The following is a 20819-nucleotide window of genomic DNA, read 5'->3' on the forward strand; positions in this document are numbered from 1 at the left end:
CCGCTCGGCCCGACGTTGCTCCGGCGCTGCTGCCTGGGCGCCTGAGGCCCGCAACCTCCTCCAACGGCCTCCCAGCCAATGACCGGCGGAGAACGACGGGCGCGTAACCGCACATCACGCGTTTTGAAGCTCTCTCGCTGGGCTCGCCTGCTGCATGTCTATAGGCTGGCCAGCAAACTACCCGTGCTGCGCCGCATCGTATTCTACCCAAACAGTCCCTCTGATCCCTGAGCTCGCTTTCAACAAGCCCTCAGCCGGATCCCCCGGGGAATATGGAATATCACTCGCAACTGCGCTGCCGTTGCCTCTATTCATCCTGTACACTGGCATGGCGAAGAGCATAACTCCGCCTGCAGCAAGGTCGATAGCAAGTGCCATGGGGATACTGGCAACACCCCCCAGGTTCACCCCATAACTAGGCACGGCGCTTGTCGGCCTCTATTTTCAGCCTCGCAGCTCCTATTTGCCCACTTGCCCACTTGCATGCTTGCATGCTTGGCCCCCTGTCCATTCTGCCAACCATGCCGTTGCTACCCTCCTCTCTCCTAGCCCGGAACACCGCATGCCGCTGCCGTTTCTTTGTTTGGCCCCAAACTTCGACGTGGCTCTAGGAAGACCGGCGTCTGGTGACACCTCATGCTCCAATAGCTGTGGGAGCCCGCCATACCCTGCTGCAAACTACCTTGCTCTGGAGCCACTGACAGAGAGATATCCTTGCCAATCTCTGTGAGGTCGAAACAGCCTAGCCGGAAGGCGGCGGAGTTCGCATCCTCCTCCAATCGTATAGTACGTCCCATGCAGGTAGCACTGCTATTGAGTCACAAACACGTCACGCTCCCAAGAGAACAGACCCTTTGAGCTGCAGCAAACGCCCGGCTCCTTGAGCGGCCTTTCCGCGAACCCGTCATTTTTCATCCTAGCACACCAGTGCATCACCCAGTCAGCTTGATTGGGCCATATTACCTCATGGTTGCCTGGAGTGCCACTCTTGTCTCCAGTGAATTTGTCATTGTTCTTTCATCGGAGCTGGCTGGAGTGAGCGCCCGCAAACTTATAAAAGGCCCCTCAATTCCCTCTCAAATGACACTCAGATCAGAAGAATCCAAGATCAAGAACAGCAAGACAAAGCTACAAGCCTAACACTCCCCTAAGACATAGCTCGAAAACTTCCCGTGCAAGCAAGTAAGTGGTTCATTTCCTTATGTCGTATTTGTCCTCAGTTGATATTCCCTGGTTTCTAAGTCCATCTCCAACCAGACTTCATCATGCGCTGCTCATTCTGTGGCTACAACAATGTCACCGGGCTACTGAGGTGCGCGGGAACCTTGAAGGGTGGACAAAAGTGTGGCCGCCCGCTCCCGTTGCATGTACCAGTCGAATCATCAAAAGGGAAAGGGGGCCAGAAATAGGAGTTGCGATGAGATACGATAGTCAGGATGGGATAGTGGGAAGGATCTACACGTTCTTATTTTATTTATTCCTTTTTCTCGAAATTTCTTTCTCCAAGTTGTCGACACTTGCAGTCACTCGTTTGAACAAGTAGATAGCCAGCAATATGAGATCAAATTACTCTATGAAAAAATTGCTCTGTACACATCATACCATGTCTAAACTTATCTATGCCGTAGGTGTGTACGTGTGTGTGTTCAATATTATACTACACTCAATATTTCAACACTGTCGAGAATTAGCCCTCCAGCTTTGCCACTCCTCAGCGTAGCTCTCGAAACCAAGGTCACCCAGCAAAGAGCCCACGTCTCTCCTCCAGCAATGTCGGTCCTCGACTGCATCGTTATCGAAATCCATACCAGAGCTTAGATGGAACTTAGTACGAACCCAGCCACGGGGAAAGAAGCCTGCGATTTCCCAGTCGATGATGCCAACATTACCTAGGTTCGGCTCGGCTTCGACGATGATGTTAACGGGTCCTAGGTCGGCATGGTAGAAAACTAGACTGGAACAGTCGATACCTGCGTCCTGGCAGGATTTAAATAGACAGTCGGGGGCAAAACGGTCGGGGGTGGGCGTGACATCCCCTTTGTTTGCGAGGAAGTATTCAGGAATTTCCCTACCATCGACACCAGCCATCTTGTCGCCCGTCAGCTTGGCCAGCTCCTGGCAAACGCGGGAAATCTCCATCTTATAGTGAGAGCGCCAATGGTCGTCAAGAGTATGCCAGGCATCATTCAGAGTGCGGCCCGGCAGGCGCTGGTAGAAGACGATCATCCGGTCGTTATTCCACTGGTCGACATAGTGGATGACGTTGGGCACGTCAAAGCGGCGTTTCTGGCGACGGACAAAGTCGAGGGTAGTGACTTCAGAGGTGAAATTGGGAGTGTAGCATTTAATCTTAAGCACGACGCAGTGGTCAATGGCGAACACGGCTGTAGCATCGCCAGCATCGTAGATCTTGGTAATGACCGGGCTGTCGGCGGGCACGACCGTTGAGGCGGGTGGCGGGGAGGGCGCGTCGGTCAGAGTATAGTGAGCGTTGGCAGCTGGATCGTTCCAGGTCGCGGAGATGGAGAGGCCGGGGAAGCGCTGGAGCAGCAAATCACCCACCAGCCAGGACGACTCGCTGACCTGGCGGATGGTGTCACGCACAGGGGGTGACGGTAGGATGCGTACAGCCATCAGGAATCAGAGGATGGATGAGCGAGAATGCGGGAAATCGTGTAAAGAAGAAGAAGGGACTACTAGCTACACTCGCAGGCTGGGCAGGCAGTGTTGGAGGTGAAAGAAAGTGGCAGGTCTGATGTCTGCCTGGCGGTATGTGCCGCAGTTTAGTTCGCTCAAGTGTTCGCTAACTAGCTCACAGCCTGCATGCGCCCGGGCAGTTAGCCAATAGTAGACCTTCTCGGCGATGGAGCTGGCGTCAGCTGTTTCCACTGGCCAGCATGCATGACCGCCAGCCCATCGCCAGCATCGCTCAACGGGCTCCTGAGGCATCTAGTTCGGTGCCTGCGCGGTGGTTTTGCGGTCACAAAGGGGTGAAGACGGATGAGTCAGCAGATAGCTCTCTGGTGAGCTAGTTATATAAGCAATAAGCTTGGCGTCTGGGAGCAGGCCAATCACCGCCATGTCCGTTAGGGCACGGGCTTGCCCCGTGATAAGCCGCGACGACAGTTGACTGGGTACCTCCATAGGTACGGACGGAGTACCTGTGAGGGAAGCCGGCCTCCGTCAACGTCTGTTCGTTCCAATTCCTTCTGTTGAGGCCAGATCAGTCAAGACATGGCCACAAACAGCCCAGCACCACGCTCGCGACGGCATATGAAGCGCAGCTCAACTCGCCTCCGTGAATGGCAAGGTGCATCGCCGCTACAATACCAGCTTCGCAACCAGATGGGTGGCTCGCCCGGGGCTAGGATCTGTTCAAAGTAAAGGCTAGCAGCATGCACCGATACATCGCTTCACCTAGCTTGACTCTAGCTCGACACGAGTGACAGTTGTTCTGGACCGTCGAGATACCCAACCGAGCCCCCAGTCGCGACCTACGGGGAGCCAGGGTGGCAGCACGGCCGATGGCATTCACTGGCTGACAGCGCATGGCGGCATGCAAGCCTCCTAACTGCGGTGCACGGCGAACGGGCCTGCCCCCCTGTGCGTCCCGCCCTGCATCACATCTATACGACGTGGTGGGCTCGTATGGGCTCAGCTCGCCGGGGAGCGGGGACTCTCTGGGTATAAGAACGGTCGGGAAACGCGCAGTGCAGCACCACGCCCCTCTCCACCAACTGCTACTCTGCCCCTACACTACTCTGTACTGCCCTGCTAGCCTTTCTCCTACTCTCACGACCATGACCCTGGCCGGCAAGCACGCTGTGGTGGTGGGCGGCACGCACGGCATTGGCCTGGCCACGGCGCGGCTGCTGCAGGCGCGGGGGGCGCGTGTGCTGGTCACGGGCAGCCGCGCCGACAACGTGACGGCTGCCCAGCGCGCGCTGGGCCCGGCGGCCCTCGTGATCCAGTCCGACGTCACGAGCCCGCCCGCCCACGCCGCCCTCGAGGCCGCCGCCCGCCGTTTCTTCGGCTCGCGCGACACCGACGACATCGCCCTCGACCTGCTATTCCTTAATGTCGGCTTCGGCGACCTCGTACCCTTCACATCCATGACCCCCGAAGTCTATGCCCGTCACTTCGACACCAACACCCGCGGCCCTGTCTTCCTCGCCCAGCGACTCGTCCCGCTGCTCGCCCGCGGCTCCGCTATCGTCTTCACCACTTCCGTCTCCGTCAACCAGGCCTTCCCGCTGCTCGCCCCCTACTCCGCCTCCAAGGCCGCCACCTACGCCTTCGCCCAGGCCATGGCCCTCGAGCTGCGCGACCGCGACATCCGTGTCAACTGTGTCAGCCCCGGTCTCATCCACACCCCAACCCTGGGTTTTCCTGACACCCCTAAGCATATCTCCGACCCATTCATTCATGCCGTCGAGGCCTCAACCGCGGTTGGCCGTGGCGGTAACCCTGACGAGGTCGCCAAAGCTGTCCTCTTCCTGGCTTTTGAAGCCACCTTCACCACCGGTGCTGAGCTGCTGGTCGACGGTGGCATCCGCCATCTATTTGTGGGCAATGCAAAGCTGTAACGCTATGCTCGTCATGTCGATTTCTAGTCTTTGTATATATCTGAAACTATGTCTTGATGTCCGCCGTGTATCCCAGACCCTGCCCTTCCATGCCGTAGTCCCAGCCCGCCTGCGCCAAGCAGTGCACTATATATGTATCTATCGCCCCCTATACCAACGATATCACCAACCGCAGCCCTTACGCCCTGTTTTGTGCGGCCAAACCCCCCAGCACACCGTCAGCAACGCTTTCAGCCCCGTCGCCATCCACAGCGAGCTCGATAGGCCCGTCGCCTTCGTCAGCCCGCCCGACACCATTGCTCCCCCGAAGAAAGCCAGCACCGTGCCCACCCGCCGGTTACGCACCGCATTGCCCGGCGCTGCCAGCCGTGGATCAATCAACAAGTCCGCGAGTACCGTTGTGAGCACCACCGTTGGGATCTCCTCCACCTGCACCATGCGCGACGTCACGATCTGACCCGCCGCCTGCAGCGCCAGTAGCGTGATGGGCACCATCGATAGCCAGTCGATCCCGTGCTGTGACGCCGCTAGGCTCGAGTCTACCACACCGGTCTGCACCAGCACGCTGCTCGCCAGCACTGCCGCCGTCTGCAGCCCAAATGATCCCAGCAGTGTTGACCGTCGCAGCGGCCCCAGCCAGCGCGACATATACGTAAAGGACAGCACTGATACCATGAACGTCGCGATCGCAATCAATGATTTCGCCCACCGGAGCTGCGGCTCAGGGGGTTGTCCGAACGCTCCGAGGGCAAGAAATACCATGTTACCTGGATCCGTCAGATATTGATCATGGTCAAGGAGGGACACACCTACCTGTTTGCATGCTGGCAAAACTCCCCCACGCATTGAATGCCGCGCTGTCGACCACTCCCGAGATGAACGAGCACACCAGCAGGACCACTTCCGTGTGTTTAGTGTCGACCTCCTCCTCGAAGTACTGCACACACCTGCCCCGGACCGAGAAGTCCTCCACAGCCGAGGCCTTGTCAACCGCTGTGAAGGATGAGTAGGCCGAGATCGCGGGCAACTCGGCCAGCCGTACGGCATTGTTGAGCCCGCGTTCCACGTCGCCGGACAGCTTCTCTGTGGCCGACGAGGAAGCCGGCTGCTCAAATGTGATGTTTCCGTTTTCTATCATCTCTTCAGCATTGATATGAGAATTAGAGAATGGACAAGTGCCGGCTCCTGCCGGCGGGGAATGAGCATCCCAAATCTTATATCCCAACCCATCATCGGCGCCGTCAAGACCAGCCCAGCAGACGTTTGGTCGATGTCCCAATGTTCAGCGCCCGCGGTTACGTGGGCTACTCGCGCTCACTGATTGACTGCATATCCCGCGATCCGCACTGTGCCCAGCGAATAGTCGACGCCCGCGGGCGAAGCCTTCTCGCGCCCGCTCCGCCCGCCAAGGTCTGGGCGAGAAGGGCCTACCGCTCCGCTGGCGGCTCATTCGCCCACGCCGGGCGCAGCCCTCGATATCTCGACGATCAGCCGGCGGCATCGGGCCCGGCCTCGATTGCGCCGTCGTACAAATGACGTGGGCGGCTCACTGTCTCAACACCACAGGCCGTCGCCACGCCCCGGCGCACGCGCACGCATTGGCTCGCCGCCCACGGATCCCACTCCATGCCCGGAAGGCGGGCTTCCAGCGCCGTCGGAACAAGCTTAATCCGCGCCGCCACCGCGTCGATCCCTTCCGCCTTCCGCGCCGGCCCGCGCCTGCCAAGTCCCGCCCCGAACACGCGCTGGCCAATCGGGGTGCGCCAAGCAGCATGCCCGCCCAGACCGCCGCCGCGGTTTTCGATCGGTGACGCCCGACGCTGCGGCCGCGAGCCCGTGATCTCGTTTCGGAGCTAGCTGCTTCCGGCCGTCACACCGCCTGCACTCGAGGCGCCGGGCGCGAAGCCCGTTTCATCTGGGCTTTGCTCGGTGGCTGCTCGGTTGCATGTAAGCACGCAGTAGGGAGTACAGCTAAGAGATAGCTAACTGCTATGTACGGAGTCAACGATAACGGAGGCCCTGCAACCCAACAAAACAAAACACCACAGCTCCAGCCTTGCCTGTCTGCGCCACCCGCCTAGTCACTATCGCTGCTCGAGCTTGAACTGCCAGAGCCACCCCGATTCTTATGTTTCTTATGCTTCTTGTCCTTCTTATCCTTCTTGTCCTTCTTGTCTTTTTTATTCTTCTTATCTTTCTTGTCTTTCTTGTCCTTCTTCCCGTGCCTGGCCATACGTCAGTAACCATGCCATTTCAACTTATTTTGAGACGAAACAAGCACCAGGATACTTACTTCATTCCCGCTTCAACGGCATTAGCTCCTACTGCGCCCAGCACCATCCCACCCACTGTTCCCAGAGCGCCTCCGCCAAGTTTGTGCCCCGCAAACCCGCCTGCCGCGCCGCCAATTAAGGTTGCGCCTAGTCCCTTTTCTCCCTCTGGCCCTCCAGGGCCACCCGCTGGTCCTGGCGGGCCACCGGGGTATGATTGCTGCTGTTGCCCGCCCTGTGCACCGTAGTAAGAGCTGTTCTCCCCTCCACCTCCTTGCTGGGGAGGGGGTTGGGAATATGCGCCATAATTTTGACCGCGGTTGTCATAACCCTGCTGGGAGAGTGGTGGTCCGCCATACTGCAGATTTCCCGTTAGGAGCAGTATGCTGAATAATGTTTTTATTGTTTTTAGAAACACTTACCTGTTGCTGAGCCTGCTGGCCATGATATCCTTGTTGATGGTTTTGCTGCTGTCCGTACTGTCCGTAGGCAGGCTGTTGGCCGCCGTGTTGATCCTGAGAGTAGCCCTGGGACTGAGAGTTATAGTATTGGCCCTGTTGAGCTTGTCCGCCATAGAAGCCTTCTTGCGGTGGGCCGCCGTAGTATCCAGACATTTTGTTTCAAGTGGAGGAAACGGGAGGGTGACGTATGAGATATAGAAGCCTTTTGATGTTGATACAAATAGGGAAGACTTCCTGGGCGTAGATCTTGAAGCTCCTAATTTCTGGTGAAGCAAACGTGAACTTGTTGACCAAGAAGATGCCTCATTAGACACGCGCGGGGTAACTGTTTTCCCGCGTTTCAGCCTCCATCCCCGCCTTATATAATCACACTTGGCGGCCGCCTGGATCGCCAAGAGATATCGGAAGTCAGTGCGGCAAGTTAGCCAATCGTCGTTGACTTACTACTCGAGCTTACGATGGGTCCTTCATTTCCAAAGGCAAATACGGAGTACTCAGAGTCTTCAATCAGTAACCTTTTCCTTGCCAATAGGTTAAACAACTACATCCAAACCCCTCCAGCGGGTTTCAAAAACATGCCCAGCGCGATGGAACGATTAAATGAATATGTAAGTAACCTTTGAGACTGAGAAGAACTATGTATATAGATACATACATAGTGATTGAGACAAACGACACCGCAGAATGCAAGCAGTCATTGTGGGTGCATGGAAGCCAAGCAAAACTGAGACCTGACATCTCAAAGGCCATAAAACAAGAAATAAAACTATGTTCATTGCCATCATGAAAACAACCATGTTTTGGGCACAGATAGAAGGGTGGATAGAAGCCGCACTTGCAGGAACATTAGTATTCACACGGAAGCCGTGTCAAATCAAAAATATGGTAGTATGAAGTACGTGTCTTTAGGTAGGTGATGCATATGATACGAGTGTGGGAGACCGTATTCGATCCCTCACCAATCCTGGCCACGGTCCTGCATCAGAATCTCGAGTGCCACTTCCTCTGGCATTGGATCTTGATTCAAGTCTTTCACGCACTCTGTCAAGCCCTCAGCAGCCGCATCGACTTGCTGACCGGTCCATCCGGTACATGCCATTACCATGCGGCGGTATTGTTCGCCCAGTACAACGTTCTTCGACTTGAGAATCTCGATTTCTTCAGTGATTTTCTTATTTTGCCCCTCATAGGCTTTTAGAAGCGACTCTAACTTCTTGGCAGAAGGTTGCCCCAAAAGATAAGCTGTCTGCTCATCTGAGAAGCCGGTTGAAGCATCAAGTATGTCAGGGAACAATGCGTGGAATCTATCTGCGTCGAATAAAGCCCGCCTTTCATGGATATCGCTAACTGTGCTTTCTCCTAATCCCGTACCCTGCATTGTTCGTATTACACCATCGAGTTCTTCTGCTGATTGTTCCAGGTTCCGTGTTTGCCGCTGAAGTTCAACACGTTCACCGGCTCTTTTCTTGATTTCGTCTAGTTCGACTTGCTCAATCTGGCGAAGTCTTGCGCTTTCGCGAATCTTAGCGTGCCAACCATCAAATTCTTCTTGCTTCTTATCTAAGTCGTCGGAAAGATCTCGGTCCACCATATTGAATGACTGTTCTATAGCAGATGTTACCTGTGAAATTGTGACTGGTGAAAATTAGTTAGGGTGGTCAATTAGAGATGCCTGTGAATACTTACAGCTGAGAATTTCTTTTCTGGTCCTTGTTAGATGGTTGCTAAACGACTCGCTGGAATCCCCATTTTGCTGGCCTGATTCACCATTGTTAACCATGTCAACGCCAACCCCATAGTCGGCTGGCCTAAGCCCAGTATGATTAGGTATGTGCGGGCTGGCACCGACTTCTAGTAGTTGGGGCACAAGAATGGTACGTGCTCTTCCTGCAAGATTAAGTGCCGTATCCCCTTGGTCATCTTGGATATTTACCATATCTGACATGAACCTCCCCAGTCCAATGATCTCAAGCCTCTCAGGATCTGCAAGCGCGTTTTTACCATTGATTTGCGTTTGTTGGCTATTCGAAGGGCCCCCATGCCGCACAATAAATTCAAGTAGGCATTCTAGGTAATGTTTTGCAGCGACATGGCCATCACCTCCAGTCGCCGCCATCATCGCGATATGATGCAGAACTGTTCTTCCATGGTGATCCATTATCTCAATGGTGGAAGCAAGGACTTGCAGTAATTTTGAAAAAGTTCGATAATCAAGATTATTCCTGGTACCAACTGCCTTTTGTAGCGCCGTTTCCCCAGCAGCATTAAGTCGATATATACTGACTCCTTTCGTAACCAGAGCGTGTACCAACGGTAAACGAGCCAGCATGGCAGCCCAGTGTAAAGCACTATTAAGATACTCGTCAAGTGGGATTTCTAGATCTTCGCTCGTTAGCGTGAGGAAAGCAGGATGGGTTGAGAAATCCCTGGTGCGTTTGTCCAGGAACAACGTCATTATAAGTTTCATTTTTTGGTATCTTTCAGGTGTAGTGGGTGGCAGTAAAGGCCTTAGACCGTGCGCGTAGTCGCTGGCACCATCTACTTGTGCTTCGATTGGCTGATAAAATGATTCATTCGGCTCGGTTGGGGTGGGATCGTTCATGGGCGCATTGAAAGAATGGGGTTGAACAGTGGAAGACGACCGCATACGCTTCCGCGGGGGCTCCTGGGACTCTTCTCCATGCTCCATCATACTTCTTTGGCTGGCGGGGAGGTTGCTTGCAAAGCCACTATCCGACGCCACACTGAACATGCTCTGCTGATTGTTGGAAGGAACGTGAGCTTCCTGGCTACTCATCTGTGATAATTTTCTCATTGTGCTAGATTGTCGGCTGTCCGACGGCCGACTCATGGGAGAATCAAACCGTGCCTTGTTGATAGCACTTACAGCACTGGCTGCAGTGCGGGAGATACTTTGAAAAAACGTGCCTTGTGATGCCGAAGAATTTTGGCTATCTGTGTAAAAAAGTCGCTTTCTTTGAGCGGCCATAGCTTGCTCCTTTGTCGGGGTGTGAATGGCCCCATGTCCAGCTTGACTTATGCCATCCTGGCCCATGTCATATTCAAGTAAGGGGCGCAAAAGGTGTTCCACCCGGTATCGTCGGCACAGCTCCACACCTCTCTCATAACTGACCCAGGTACCTTGATACTTTCCATACCCCCCTTGAACCTTTTCATGTTCCCCAGAAATCACTTCTTTTTCCAGAGTCTTTGTGCGTTTTGCCTTGACAACACCTGCTACTTTGAGGATTTGTGTAGCATTAAGCCAAGAGTCCGACCGGCGTCGCATTACGGCAACGCCATTGACTTCCATTTCGTACACTGATACGTTGGAATAGACAGCCTAAAAATCAAACTGTCAGGATAAATGCTATAAGGATAACGGCCAGTGATACAGCAGTGGGCGAGGAGGCTCACTGTATAAATTTGGTGACTGTTGCTGTTGTCTTCGCAGTCAGCTTTGTCGCCAAACACTCCAAAACTATGATCTTCCCTCAACCTGATACCGGGACCGGCCTTAGGGAAACTTGCGGAGATTGACTGTTGCGAGGACGAAGGTGGAGGTGAGCTAGCAGGAGCAGACCGCGCGGGCTGGGAGGTAGTAAAAGAGGCTCTTTGGGGCTGCGACAGGGCGGATCCATTAGGATGGGCGACGCTGCTCTGTGAGACAGACATGGAGAAGTATGGCAAGAGACCTGCCTAGTAGACAAGGTCACGACGAGACAAAGGAATTGAGGCTTGTAATTGGCCGAGGGCGCACCATAGGCGCCTGGAGACACGAGGACGCAGGGGATGAAAGAGAATGGGAGTTGCCGCAACTAAGTCTGTTGAATGTGTGGCTGTGATAAAGCGACATGCGTCTTCACCATGACGATGCGAGTCGTTGCGGTGGCTGATAAGACTCGCTCTGGTTCTGTCGCGACGCCGGCCCGATTGAGGAGAACCGCGTGGTCACGTTACCTAGCCACTGGAGCACTCACGAACCACGCAACGCCGAGCAAGCTGGGAAGTACCCCTGAGAGACGAGACTCCGCGAATTCGAGGCAGCGCGTGCGATGCAGCAGTCCTGCTGTGTTGGCAGTCGAATGCGTGCTTCGTCCTTGTGTCGCTGGTCTTGCGCAGGGTGTCCACGGCCCGGCATCAGCCCGGCAGGCGAGAAAGTCGGATTTCGCGTCCTCGCGTCGGCTGACTAAGCGGGATCTTCTCCCAGAAGATTCATTTGATCAAGCGGGAGAGCGCGAAGAGTCACGGCGAGGCCACACGGCAGGCGTCTCATGGCCACCCAGGCAGTGCTGGCCACCCGGTCAACACCATGGCAGCACCTCTACAGATCACTACTGCGCGAATGCACCTACCTACCCGACCCGATTGCTACAGAATATATGCGCCGCTACATTCGGTCCGGCTTTCGAGAGAGCGCTTCCGCTGGTCGCGGGCACAGACTGAAGCCAATTGAGGAGTTTCACCGCCACCGGCGATTTCGAAAGCTGCTGTCTCTCCTGCACCGCGCCAATGAGGGCTATCTAAGACCTCTAGAACGAGTGCTCCTTCTTTCATATGGCCGGTTGGGGAAACGAAGAAGAGAACTGATGAGCCCCTTAATCCCCCCCTCGACCCAAAAGCAGACATTCGATGATGACTGGGAAGCTCCAAGTGCCCTCCTGGCCTTAGTGAAAGACCAGTGTAGGCATCGACAAATCGTCGAGTTAAAATTCAAACGAAATATCAAGGCGTTTGAGCCGCCAATACCCAAGGAAAACGCCTGGGGCCGGTCCACTCCAGTAAAACGCCGTGCGAACATTCGAAGAAAGTGGTACCAACTCTTGATTAACAGCGTCTTCCCAGTGCTACCGGACCAGGAATGGAAAACACTCCAAGGCCTTGCCTCAGGCAGAGAACCTTGGACGCTTCCCAAAAGGAGGAGAGCACCGAAAGATTTGGAGCCAAAATCCCTGCTTTCCCCCGAGTTCATTGTGTTTGGCCCGCCAAAAGGCTCTACATTCGCCCCTTACCAAAAAGGCCGGCCTCACTACATCACCAGGAAGCTCATGGCGAACCTATGGAAAACGGTGTGCACACTTACGCCAACAATGGCCTGGAATGAAACAAAGTGTGCATGGTCAATCAAATGGGGGTTTGCTGAATTTCCGCAGCAACGCTCTTCACAAAAACTAGACCCGCAGAAAGCGATGGCATTGTTTGAGGGGGTCCATCCCAATACGGGCATGCGACTCCCGCTAAAATGACATATGTACCCATGCCCACCCTCTACAATTTGTAGCGATAGCAATAAATGTATCGGGACATTTACAAACAGCAGGTGTCGCAGTGTAGCGACGAAACCTGAACTATTTTGGGTGGCAGCATATTCGGACTAATAATAATCCGGAATAGTATTTCGGAGCGGAATATTATTGTTACGTCCACAGAACACGGCTCGGCGTGGCAGTACGTTTAGATGAAGGCTAGTTCCGGACAGCTTGCACTCGCCATGGCATCGAGGGGCGGATCCATCTAGACAACAAGATCCCCGTGCTGCATGGTACGGACCTACTCCTCGCGGTATTCCTGAGTCTACCTGGCATCTCAACTTCATAATGGTGTGTAGTCGCATGTATGATGTTGCTGCCAAACTAACAACATCTTTTCAGAACTCCCTCTTTAACGCCGTGCTGAAACAGTCGGCTGCCGTGCGTCGTGATTTAGACACATTTGCTGAATCCCCTACCTCATCCCCCGCAGCTCTGCAAGGTGACTTTCCATGATTTCAAACTTGCATAGCCTTCGGGCTAACACACTACATTTCTAGGCCAGATATCTGCCTCTCTTGCATCACTCTCCCGGACCATTGATGATTATTCCTCACTTTCGAAAAAAGAACTTATACCTGAAAAGCAGCAGAAGGCATTTGAGCGGTTAAAAACTTTCAGGGCAGAACTGGGCGAGTACAGGTCGCAGTTCGATAACTTGAAGAGAGAGCGCGAAGACGCAGTATGCTCCGAGACCATGAAATTGCAGGACCACTGGCTCTAACCGTTATTTTACACGATAGCAAACTACTACCAACCGAAGCGAGCTCCTAGGACGCCGACCACACCATGCGGCTACACCAGAAAACCCTTATTCCCAGTCCTCACTTCCCGCATCACAATCACCCTTTGCACGGGGCTCGGCTAGCGGAGGCCTAAGCTTTGGCGCAGGTCCTTCAGAGTTTAACCGAGAACAACATGCGCTACGGGAGCAGTCATTTATGTCAAGCACAAATGCACAGTTGGATGAATTTTTAGACCGCGGCCGAGCTGTGCTGGGAGATTTAGGGCAGCAGCGAGAAATCCTTAAAGGGACACAGAAGAGGCTATATAGCGTAGCCAATACACTGGGTATCAGCGGAGAGACAATTCGAAAGGTGGAGAGGAGGGCTAAGCAGGATAAATGGATATTTTGGGCAGGGGTTCTAATCTTCTTTGGATTTTGCTGGATTGTGCTTCATTTTCTGCGCTGAATACGCTTTTGTACGGTGGCACGATTTTGGCCTGGCGTTTGGCATTTGATCAGAGTTCAGGCGCAGCACATAAGTGAGAATGGGATAAAAAGTGTTGATTCGAGCTTCTGTTCTCGCTATCAATCACTTGTTATTCTGGAATCGCCCTACGCAATAGAAATTGCAACCGGCTACGGAGATAACCGTAGAGCTGCCTGAAATAATTAAATCATGGATTTACTGAAGATCACGACTTGGCTTTCAGCTCTGTGCATCTGTGTGAGGACTTACAAACTGTTTCATCTCAACATGGCTGCAAAACCAGCATGTTCCGCGCGTGGCAGTGCAGGTTGGAAGCTTGCCGGTATCCTTGACCTTGTGTAAAAGCCAATCCAATGGCTTTGAGGGTGATGGACCTTCTTGTATAGAGTAAGGCTGAAAACAACTTTGGAAGCATAAATACGAGGCGCGGGAACATCAGTGTTTCTATCACGGTACGGAGTATCTATGCCGGGATATATAATGTGCCAAACCGCTATTTTCTCGCCCGCTGCCATGGTGAGATGAGCTTCAGGCAAGATCTCAGCCTTTAAGGATGAGCCGTGCTGCCGCCTTTGTTCTCTGTATTGCAATCATTGCACTCACCACTGGAGCGACTCCCACCCCAACCAGCACACCCTCAACTTTGGTCCCTCGCGATCTCGTTGAACCGTCAAATATTCCCCTGGGCCACAATGACACCGTGATCTGCGTCTACGCCATCAGCGGTCAATATGGGCTACTCCCGCGTTTTTTATACTACTCGTCCCTCGTCCTTGGAATCCTGGGCCGGTATCAGCGATGGTTGGTGATGGGAGCCCTCGCATCTGCGTTATCTTACGCTGGTTCTACAGCAATCCACATGCTGGCTATGCTCAAGTCGCGGACACCTGTGTTTGACCTTGACATTCTGGCCGCGTGGGCGGTGCTTACAACGGGTTGTCTCGCCTTCGCAGGTCTAGTGCACTGGTCGTCTGCTCTCCGACAGTCGGAAGCACGAATCGTTATCGTTATATGGGGCGTTCTGGTTGGAATGTCATGCATTGTGGGTCGAGCACTGCTGCTAGATATCCATTCGGATGCGCTGCCTGCGTGTCGGTCGGCCGCTGGAGAGCTTTTAACGACGGCGGCCGAGCTCGCCTCCAACCAGTTCAACTGCACATACACATGTTTCACCGCGAAAACAGCCATGCGCCAGCCCGGCGAGATCAGGGTTATCCCCACCGAACGGCTTCTCGGGACCTATGCGAACCTCGGCGCCATCCTGATTGGGCCTGTCTTAGTTGCAGCACATAAGTCCGTATCATACAATCTGAGCCCGCACACGCCGTCGTACGTATGCACTATGATGGTCATGGCGTATATCAATAGCACGCTTCACATGCGCCTCTCCCAGAACACATACAACACCGCCTGCCGAACGTGGTACGGTGGATATATCCTACTATTCCAATATATGCGCCGGGCCATGTTCAAAGGGGGCTTGAAAAGGCTATTGGTCGCGCTAATCGTCGTCCCACTGCTTTTCCTAGACCTACTTTTCGACATCCTCACACCGCCCCTCTTTATAGCGAATATCGTCTTCAACGAACTCAATTTGATGAAACCGAATCTGCCAGTAGAAGAAGATTACAGCTCCGTTGGCCAGTGGTCTCCGGTGGTGTCTGCTGCTCTGGTCCTAATCGCGTCCCTTATCAATCAGTACGTAGGCTGGTTCAAAGCACAGAGGCGAGCGAAGAAGCAGCAGCAGCAGCAGCAGGGACATGGGGAGGATGCCCAGCCAGCGTGGGGCCCATCACCGCCGCCACTTCAGCCGTCATCATTGGCAGGTTTGGGCCTTCAGGAGAACGGTGTGGTGGTCCAGAAATTGTCGGCGCAAGAAACACTTCAAAGACTTCGGGTTGATTCGGAGGTGCTTAAGCCATCACCCAAGGCTGTTGTCCGTGAGCGGACCTGCATGTAGCTCTGGAGACCTGTCAATGCTGGCTCCTGGGCAGATCTAGACAGTTGTTAGTTAACTAGGTACTCCGTACTCTGTAGTTATTTAATAAACAGAGGGCCCTGGCATGCCTGTTGAAACACATCTGCGACCCTGTGCTTCATAGGCTGTCCGGGCCGGCGTTCCCGTGACTGGAAAACCTAACATTCACCAGCAACCTCACCTTCTCCTTCTCTCTTCCTCACTCTTCACGCTCACTGAGACCAGCAGTGCCAATTGCTCCTCTGCTTTTCACAATCCACTTGTTTCTTCTTTCTTTGTGACCCGCTCCAGCCATCATGTTTGCTGCACGCAGAGCTATCAGCATGGCCCAGCGCCGTGCCTTTTCGGCCACCGCCCAACAGGTAAAGCTCAATCGCAGCCCCAGAACAGCTCCAGCCGGTGCATTGCTGATTGTGGAACCGAGTAGAACTCCAAGGTTGCCGTTCTCGGTGCTGCCGGTGGCATTGGCCAGCCCCTCTCTCTTCTGATGAAGCTCAACCCCCATGTTAGCCATCTCGCTCTCTACGATATCCGTGGTGGCCCTGGTATTGCTCTCCGTTCTCACGGAGTTTCACGCCGCTAATTTGCCTTCGATCCATAGGTGTTGCTGCCGACTTGAGTCATATCAACACCAACAGCGTCGTTACTGGCCACGAGCCCACTGCCACTGGCCTCAAGGAGGCTTTGACTGACGCCGAAATCGTCCTTATTCCAGCTGGCGTTCCCCGCAAGCCTGGCATGACCCGTGATGGTATGGTCTTTTAAAGCCGCCTACGTGAGAACTATTAAGTTAATCGATCTTAGACCTCTTCAATACCAATGCCTCCATTGTTCGTGATCTGGCCAAGGCGACTGCCGACGCTGCTCCCAATGCTAAAATCCTCGTTATCTCCAACCCGGTAAGTCTATCTCAATCACAAGTGGTCCTAGAGCCATAGAGTCTGACAACGCTTCTCAAGGTCAACTCCACTGTTCCGATCGTTGCCGAGGTCTTCAAATCCAAGAACGTCTACAACCCCAAGCGCCTTTTCGGTGTCACCACTCTTGATGTTGTCCGTGCTTCCCGCTTCATCTCTGAGATCAAAAAGACCGACCCCGTCAATGAGGAAGTCCCAGTCATTGGTGGACACTCTGGGGTGACTATTGTTCCCTTGGTCTCCCAGTCCAACCACCCCGACATCTCTGGCGAGGCTCTCGATGCTCTCGTCAACCGCATCCAATTTGGCGGTGATGAGGTCGTCAAAGCTAAGGCCGGTGCGGGATCTGCCACCCTTTCCATGGCCATGGCTGGCGCTCGCTTTGCCGAGAGTTTGCTCCGCGCTTCTGAGGGTGAGAAGGTCATTGAGCCAACTTTCGTCGAAAGCCCTCTATACAAATCTCAGGGCATCGATTTCTTCGCTTCCCGCGTCAGACTCGGAGCCAATGGCGTTGAGGAGATTCTCCCAGTTGGAAAGGTCTCTGAGTACGAGCAGAAGCTCCTTGATGCCTGCTTGGTGGATCTCAAGAAGAATATCACCAAGGGTAAGCTTCCTATCCCAGTATTCAAGGATTTTTAGCAACTGACTCTGTTCGTCTTGCCTAGGTATCGAGTTCGTCAAGGCCAATCCTTGAAATACCTCTATAGCCACCATCGCCACACCCCTTACTCATAATCCCCTTTTTATCCCTTTTCGCTCGTGTATTTCAAGTTTCACTACGGATATGACGCTGCCATTTTCTTTTCCTATGGGGTTTTTGAGTTTGACGTTTGCGGCGAGCTAGACGGCGTCCAGCGACTTCTTCCACTTTGTGTACTTTTAGCAACCTTCTAGAAAGGACGGAAGGAAAGACAGAAAGCGTTGAATCCTTTCATTACGCAAATTCACTCTTGTCACATTGATTCGTTCCATGTATACTCCACAGTATTCGCAGAAGACTCGACGCCAAAATAGCAAACAATCTATCCCACCCACAAGACCTAACAACTCCAGCCCATGCTACCGTCGAAGGGCGCAATGCTCTCCTCCTTTAAGCGAATTTGCTCGAGGGTAGGAACCATGTCCTTTGCATAAAAACCAAGCATCTCATCCATATCTTCCTCATCCATCTCAACGAGTTCTTCCAGGCTCCATACCTCACACACTCGAGAAATCCTTTTGCAATGTCAGCTTGTAAGAACGCAGCAACCAGCTCAGCTCTGCGATGTGCTACTCACCATTTCATCCTTTTTGGCCCCTCCTTCGCAGCTGGAGCACGTTCTCGCAGCTTCCTCCTCAGCACGCCCACGTTCTGAATAGCAGCACCCGTATTTCCCGGCAACATGGCAGCAATTTCCTTCCGAACTATGCTGGCGAGCTTTGGCCCATTCCCATTGGTGCTTACCATGACCTGCAGCGGCCCGTCGCGGTGGACGCTGCCGAAGTAGAAATCACATTCAGGGGGCACGTCGGCGATGTTGGCAGGGATGCGACGCTCCTTGCACAATTTCCAGATCTGCGTCGAGGCGTCCGGGTCGTCAATGGCAACAAAGACCATGGATATATCACCTTCAAGATCTGAGGGCTCGAATTTGCGGTCGACATACGAGACCTGGCCCCGGGAGATACGGAAATTGACCTCAGCGTTGAGGCAGGCGGACGGGCAGACGACGGTGACGTGGGCATCGGCATTAAGAGCGTGCAGCACTCGGCCCGCGGCCACCTGAAAGCACACGAATGTTAGCCAGTTAGTCTACAGCTGGAGGAAGGGCATGCGAGCGGGAGCGCACCTCGCCGCCACCGACAACCAAGACATGCTTGTCGCGGACCTGCCAGGCGACCATCAGCGAGCCGCCGGGCTGGACGGGAGCAAAGGACGGCGGCATCTGGAGCAGCGCGAAGCTCGTAGAGTCTGTGGCATCGCAGGCCGCGGCGGGTTTTATTGAGAGTCTTCAACGGCGGATTTTCGCAGCGCGTCACATGGTCGCCGCGATTGGTCGAGTTTGTTTGCGGCGAAAAATCCAGCGAGACCGTAGAGACGACGACGACCAGAGACAGCATCGAGAGACAACCGAACAGCTGGACACTCGACGAGAACGACGACCTGCCCACCATGCGTGGCGTGCAGATATTCTCCGGCAACTCCCACCCCGCCCTCACAGAGGCCATCTGTGAGCGGCTCGGCACCCTCCCCGCAAAGTGCGAGCTGCGCAAGTTCAGCAACGGCGAGACCTGCGTCAACATCGGCGTCTCGGTGCGCAACCAGGATGTTTTCATTGTGCAGAGCGGCAGCAGCAAGATCAACGACAGTGTCATGGAGCTGTTGATCATGATCTCCGCCTGCAAAGGCGGCTCTGCAAAGTCCATTACCGGTAAGCCGCCCTGTCCCTGCTGCCAGACACCCCGGCCGTGCTAACTCGATCTCCTGCAGCCGTACTCCCGTAGGTTCTGTCGATGTCGTGCATACTCGATAAGGTCGGACTGACACCCTAAAGATACTTCCCCTACTCCCGCCAATCGAAGAAGAAGAGCCACCGGGGAGCCATCACCGCTCGCATGCTCGCCAATCTGCTCTCCATCGCCGGCGTCGACCATGTGATCACCGTGGATCTGCATGTACGGGTAATAGCTGCAGGTTATCGGTACTAGCTAGATGCTGACGACGGTTCTTCCAGGCGTCGCAAATGCAAGGCTTCTTCGGAAAGCCCGTCGACAACCTCTTTGCCGAGCCCTTGATTGCACGGTGGATTCGGATAAACGTCCCGCGCTGGCACGAAGCTGTGGTTGTCACCAAAAATGCCGGTGGCAGCAAGCGGGTCACCTCGCTGGCAGATGCCCTGAAACTGAATTTTGGTATCGTGACGACTGACAGGCGGCGACAGAAGTACAACCATCATTCCATGACGGATAGCGCTATCTTTTTCGACTCGGTTGAACACACGCTTGCCAATGTCCGAAACGCTGAGTTCCCTCCGCGGAATGCCCCCCATCGTGCCAGTTTACCCAGCCGTGCCCGCTCTCGCGATGTAGGCCAGCAACCGACCTCCCTGGTTGACGCTTTCTCCGAAGGCCGCACGAATCCCCTAACGCCATTGGTAGAGGAAGCCAAGACGCCCCAGGACCAGTGCGCTGAACCGGATCGCAGCGAGAGTGAATCGGAGAACCGGCTTTTGCAGGGGGGTGATGGGCAGCTGGACGATCCCGCCAACGAATACACCGACGAACGTGCTCGGGAAGTTATTACTGGACGACTGGTGCAAGGCCATTTGGTTGATGATGACTATCCCTCACCACATCTGTCTTCTACTTCGGCCTCGGTATCCGGCCTGAATGCTTCCCTGGAGCGTATAGATGCGTACGATGGGGCTCCACTCGACCCTATGGCAGAATCGGTTATTTCGACAATATCTTCGTTTCAGCCTGAGCACGCCCTTGGCGGTTCGTTTGACGCCGAAGCATCGTCTGACGAAGAGGATGAGAAGGCGCAACATTCCAACCACGAACGGACAATCACTCTGGTTGGCGATGTGCGGGATAAGACGGTTTTCATTGTTGACGATATGATCGATCGCGCAGGTTCATGGATCGCAGCTGCGGAAACTGTGGTCAAAAAGGGCGGCGCCAAAAAGGTTTACTGCATCGCTACCCATGGCTTGTTCGGAGACAATTCGCTAGAGCAACTTGAGGAATGTGATTGCATTGACTATATCGTGATCACGAATACTTTCCCGATCGACCCCCAGAGGGCCCGGAATATGAGGAAACTAGTGGTATTGGATGTGGCAGCCCTCTTATCAGAGAGTATTCGACGCCATCACTATGGAGAAAGGTAGGATTTTCCTGCTTCAGTCTTAGTTATGCGGGGATGAGATCTAACTAGTGACACTGCCTAGCATTACTGCGCTCTTCGAAATACGGGACTAGGGTCTTTTCTAGCTGGGTCTATATGTTCGGGGGTCTCTCTTTCTTATCCATCATATACAAACATATGTACAGGGCCAATGCCGTGGGCCGTCTTGATGCTTTTTTCTTATCGTTGCCATAT

The 20819-nt window shown here is 54.1% G+C and overlaps 11 protein-coding genes across 11 annotated transcripts; 6 read left to right on the top strand and 5 right to left on the bottom strand.

The window, feature by feature from the left end:
• Positions 1-1671: 1671 nt before the first annotated feature.
• On the bottom strand, positions 1672-2634 carry LOZ57_002702 (uncharacterized protein; the record flags this gene model as incomplete). The annotated part of the gene is made up of 1 exon (XM_049251765.1): positions 1672-2634. One exon carries the CDS (start codon positions 2632-2634, stop codon positions 1672-1674), a length of 963 nt encoding a protein of 320 aa, XP_049109083.1.
• A 1166-nt stretch (positions 2635-3800) lies between these two features.
• LOZ57_002703 (uncharacterized protein) lies at positions 3801-4586 on the top strand (the record flags this gene model as incomplete). The annotated part of the gene is made up of 1 exon (XM_049251766.1): positions 3801-4586. One exon carries the CDS (start codon positions 3801-3803, stop codon positions 4584-4586), a length of 786 nt encoding a protein of 261 aa, XP_049109084.1.
• A 373-nt stretch (positions 4587-4959) lies between these two features.
• Positions 4960-5724, bottom strand: LOZ57_002704 (uncharacterized protein; the record flags this gene model as incomplete). The annotated part of the gene is made up of 2 exons (XM_049251767.1): positions 4960-5300; positions 5400-5724. 2 exons carry the CDS (start codon positions 5722-5724, stop codon positions 4960-4962), a joined length of 666 nt encoding a protein of 221 aa, XP_049109085.1.
• A 939-nt stretch (positions 5725-6663) lies between these two features.
• On the bottom strand, positions 6664-7470 carry LOZ57_002705 (uncharacterized protein; the record flags this gene model as incomplete). The annotated part of the gene is made up of 3 exons (XM_049251768.1): positions 6664-6811; positions 6880-7214; positions 7279-7470. The coding sequence occupies 3 exons, from the start codon at positions 7468-7470 to the stop codon at positions 6664-6666; spliced, it is 675 nt and encodes a 224-aa protein (XP_049109086.1).
• An 802-nt stretch (positions 7471-8272) lies between these two features.
• Positions 8273-10992, bottom strand: SWI6 (transcriptional regulator swi6; the record flags this gene model as incomplete). Its single annotated transcript, XM_049251769.1, has 3 exons — positions 8273-8952; positions 9004-10660; positions 10735-10992. 3 exons carry the CDS (start codon positions 10990-10992, stop codon positions 8273-8275), a joined length of 2595 nt encoding a protein of 864 aa, XP_049109087.1.
• Positions 10993-11591: 599 nt separating this feature from the next.
• On the top strand, positions 11592-12563 carry LOZ57_002707 (uncharacterized protein; the record flags this gene model as incomplete). The annotated part of the gene is made up of 1 exon (XM_049251770.1): positions 11592-12563. The coding sequence occupies one exon, from the start codon at positions 11592-11594 to the stop codon at positions 12561-12563; it is 972 nt and encodes a 323-aa protein (XP_049109088.1).
• A 351-nt stretch (positions 12564-12914) lies between these two features.
• On the top strand, positions 12915-13819 carry BOS1 (protein transport protein bos1; the record flags this gene model as incomplete). Its single annotated transcript, XM_049251771.1, has 4 exons — positions 12915-12917; positions 12969-13068; positions 13127-13308; positions 13370-13819. 4 exons carry the CDS (start codon positions 12915-12917, stop codon positions 13817-13819), a joined length of 735 nt encoding a protein of 244 aa, XP_049109089.1.
• Positions 13820-14393: 574 nt separating this feature from the next.
• LOZ57_002709 (uncharacterized protein) lies at positions 14394-15800 on the top strand (the record flags this gene model as incomplete). The annotated part of the gene is made up of 1 exon (XM_049251772.1): positions 14394-15800. One exon carries the CDS (start codon positions 14394-14396, stop codon positions 15798-15800), a length of 1407 nt encoding a protein of 468 aa, XP_049109090.1.
• A 341-nt stretch (positions 15801-16141) lies between these two features.
• Positions 16142-17429, top strand: MDH1 (Malate dehydrogenase, cytoplasmic; the record flags this gene model as incomplete). Its single annotated transcript, XM_049251773.1, has 6 exons — positions 16142-16180; positions 16246-16363; positions 16420-16569; positions 16623-16717; positions 16778-17339; positions 17401-17429. The coding sequence occupies 6 exons, from the start codon at positions 16142-16144 to the stop codon at positions 17427-17429; spliced, it is 993 nt and encodes a 330-aa protein (XP_049109091.1).
• Positions 17430-17775: 346 nt separating this feature from the next.
• MET8 (Bifunctional dehydrogenase and ferrochelatase) lies at positions 17776-18660 on the bottom strand (the record flags this gene model as incomplete). Its single annotated transcript, XM_049251774.1, has 3 exons — positions 17776-17950; positions 18013-18497; positions 18565-18660. The coding sequence occupies 3 exons, from the start codon at positions 18658-18660 to the stop codon at positions 17776-17778; spliced, it is 756 nt and encodes a 251-aa protein (XP_049109092.1).
• A 227-nt stretch (positions 18661-18887) lies between these two features.
• Positions 18888-20607, top strand: PRS1_2 (ribose-phosphate pyrophosphokinase 1; the record flags this gene model as incomplete). The annotated part of the gene is made up of 4 exons (XM_049251775.1): positions 18888-19146; positions 19206-19215; positions 19270-19396; positions 19450-20607. 4 exons carry the CDS (start codon positions 18888-18890, stop codon positions 20605-20607), a joined length of 1554 nt encoding a protein of 517 aa, XP_049109093.1.
• Positions 20608-20819: the final 212 nt, after the last annotated feature.

The sequence above is a fragment of the Ophidiomyces ophidiicola genome, assembly GCF_022830035.1.
Source record: "Ophidiomyces ophidiicola strain CBS 122913 chromosome Unknown scaffold_8, whole genome shotgun sequence".
Classification (NCBI taxonomy): Eukaryota; Fungi; Ascomycota; class Eurotiomycetes; order Onygenales; family Onygenaceae; genus Ophidiomyces; species Ophidiomyces ophidiicola.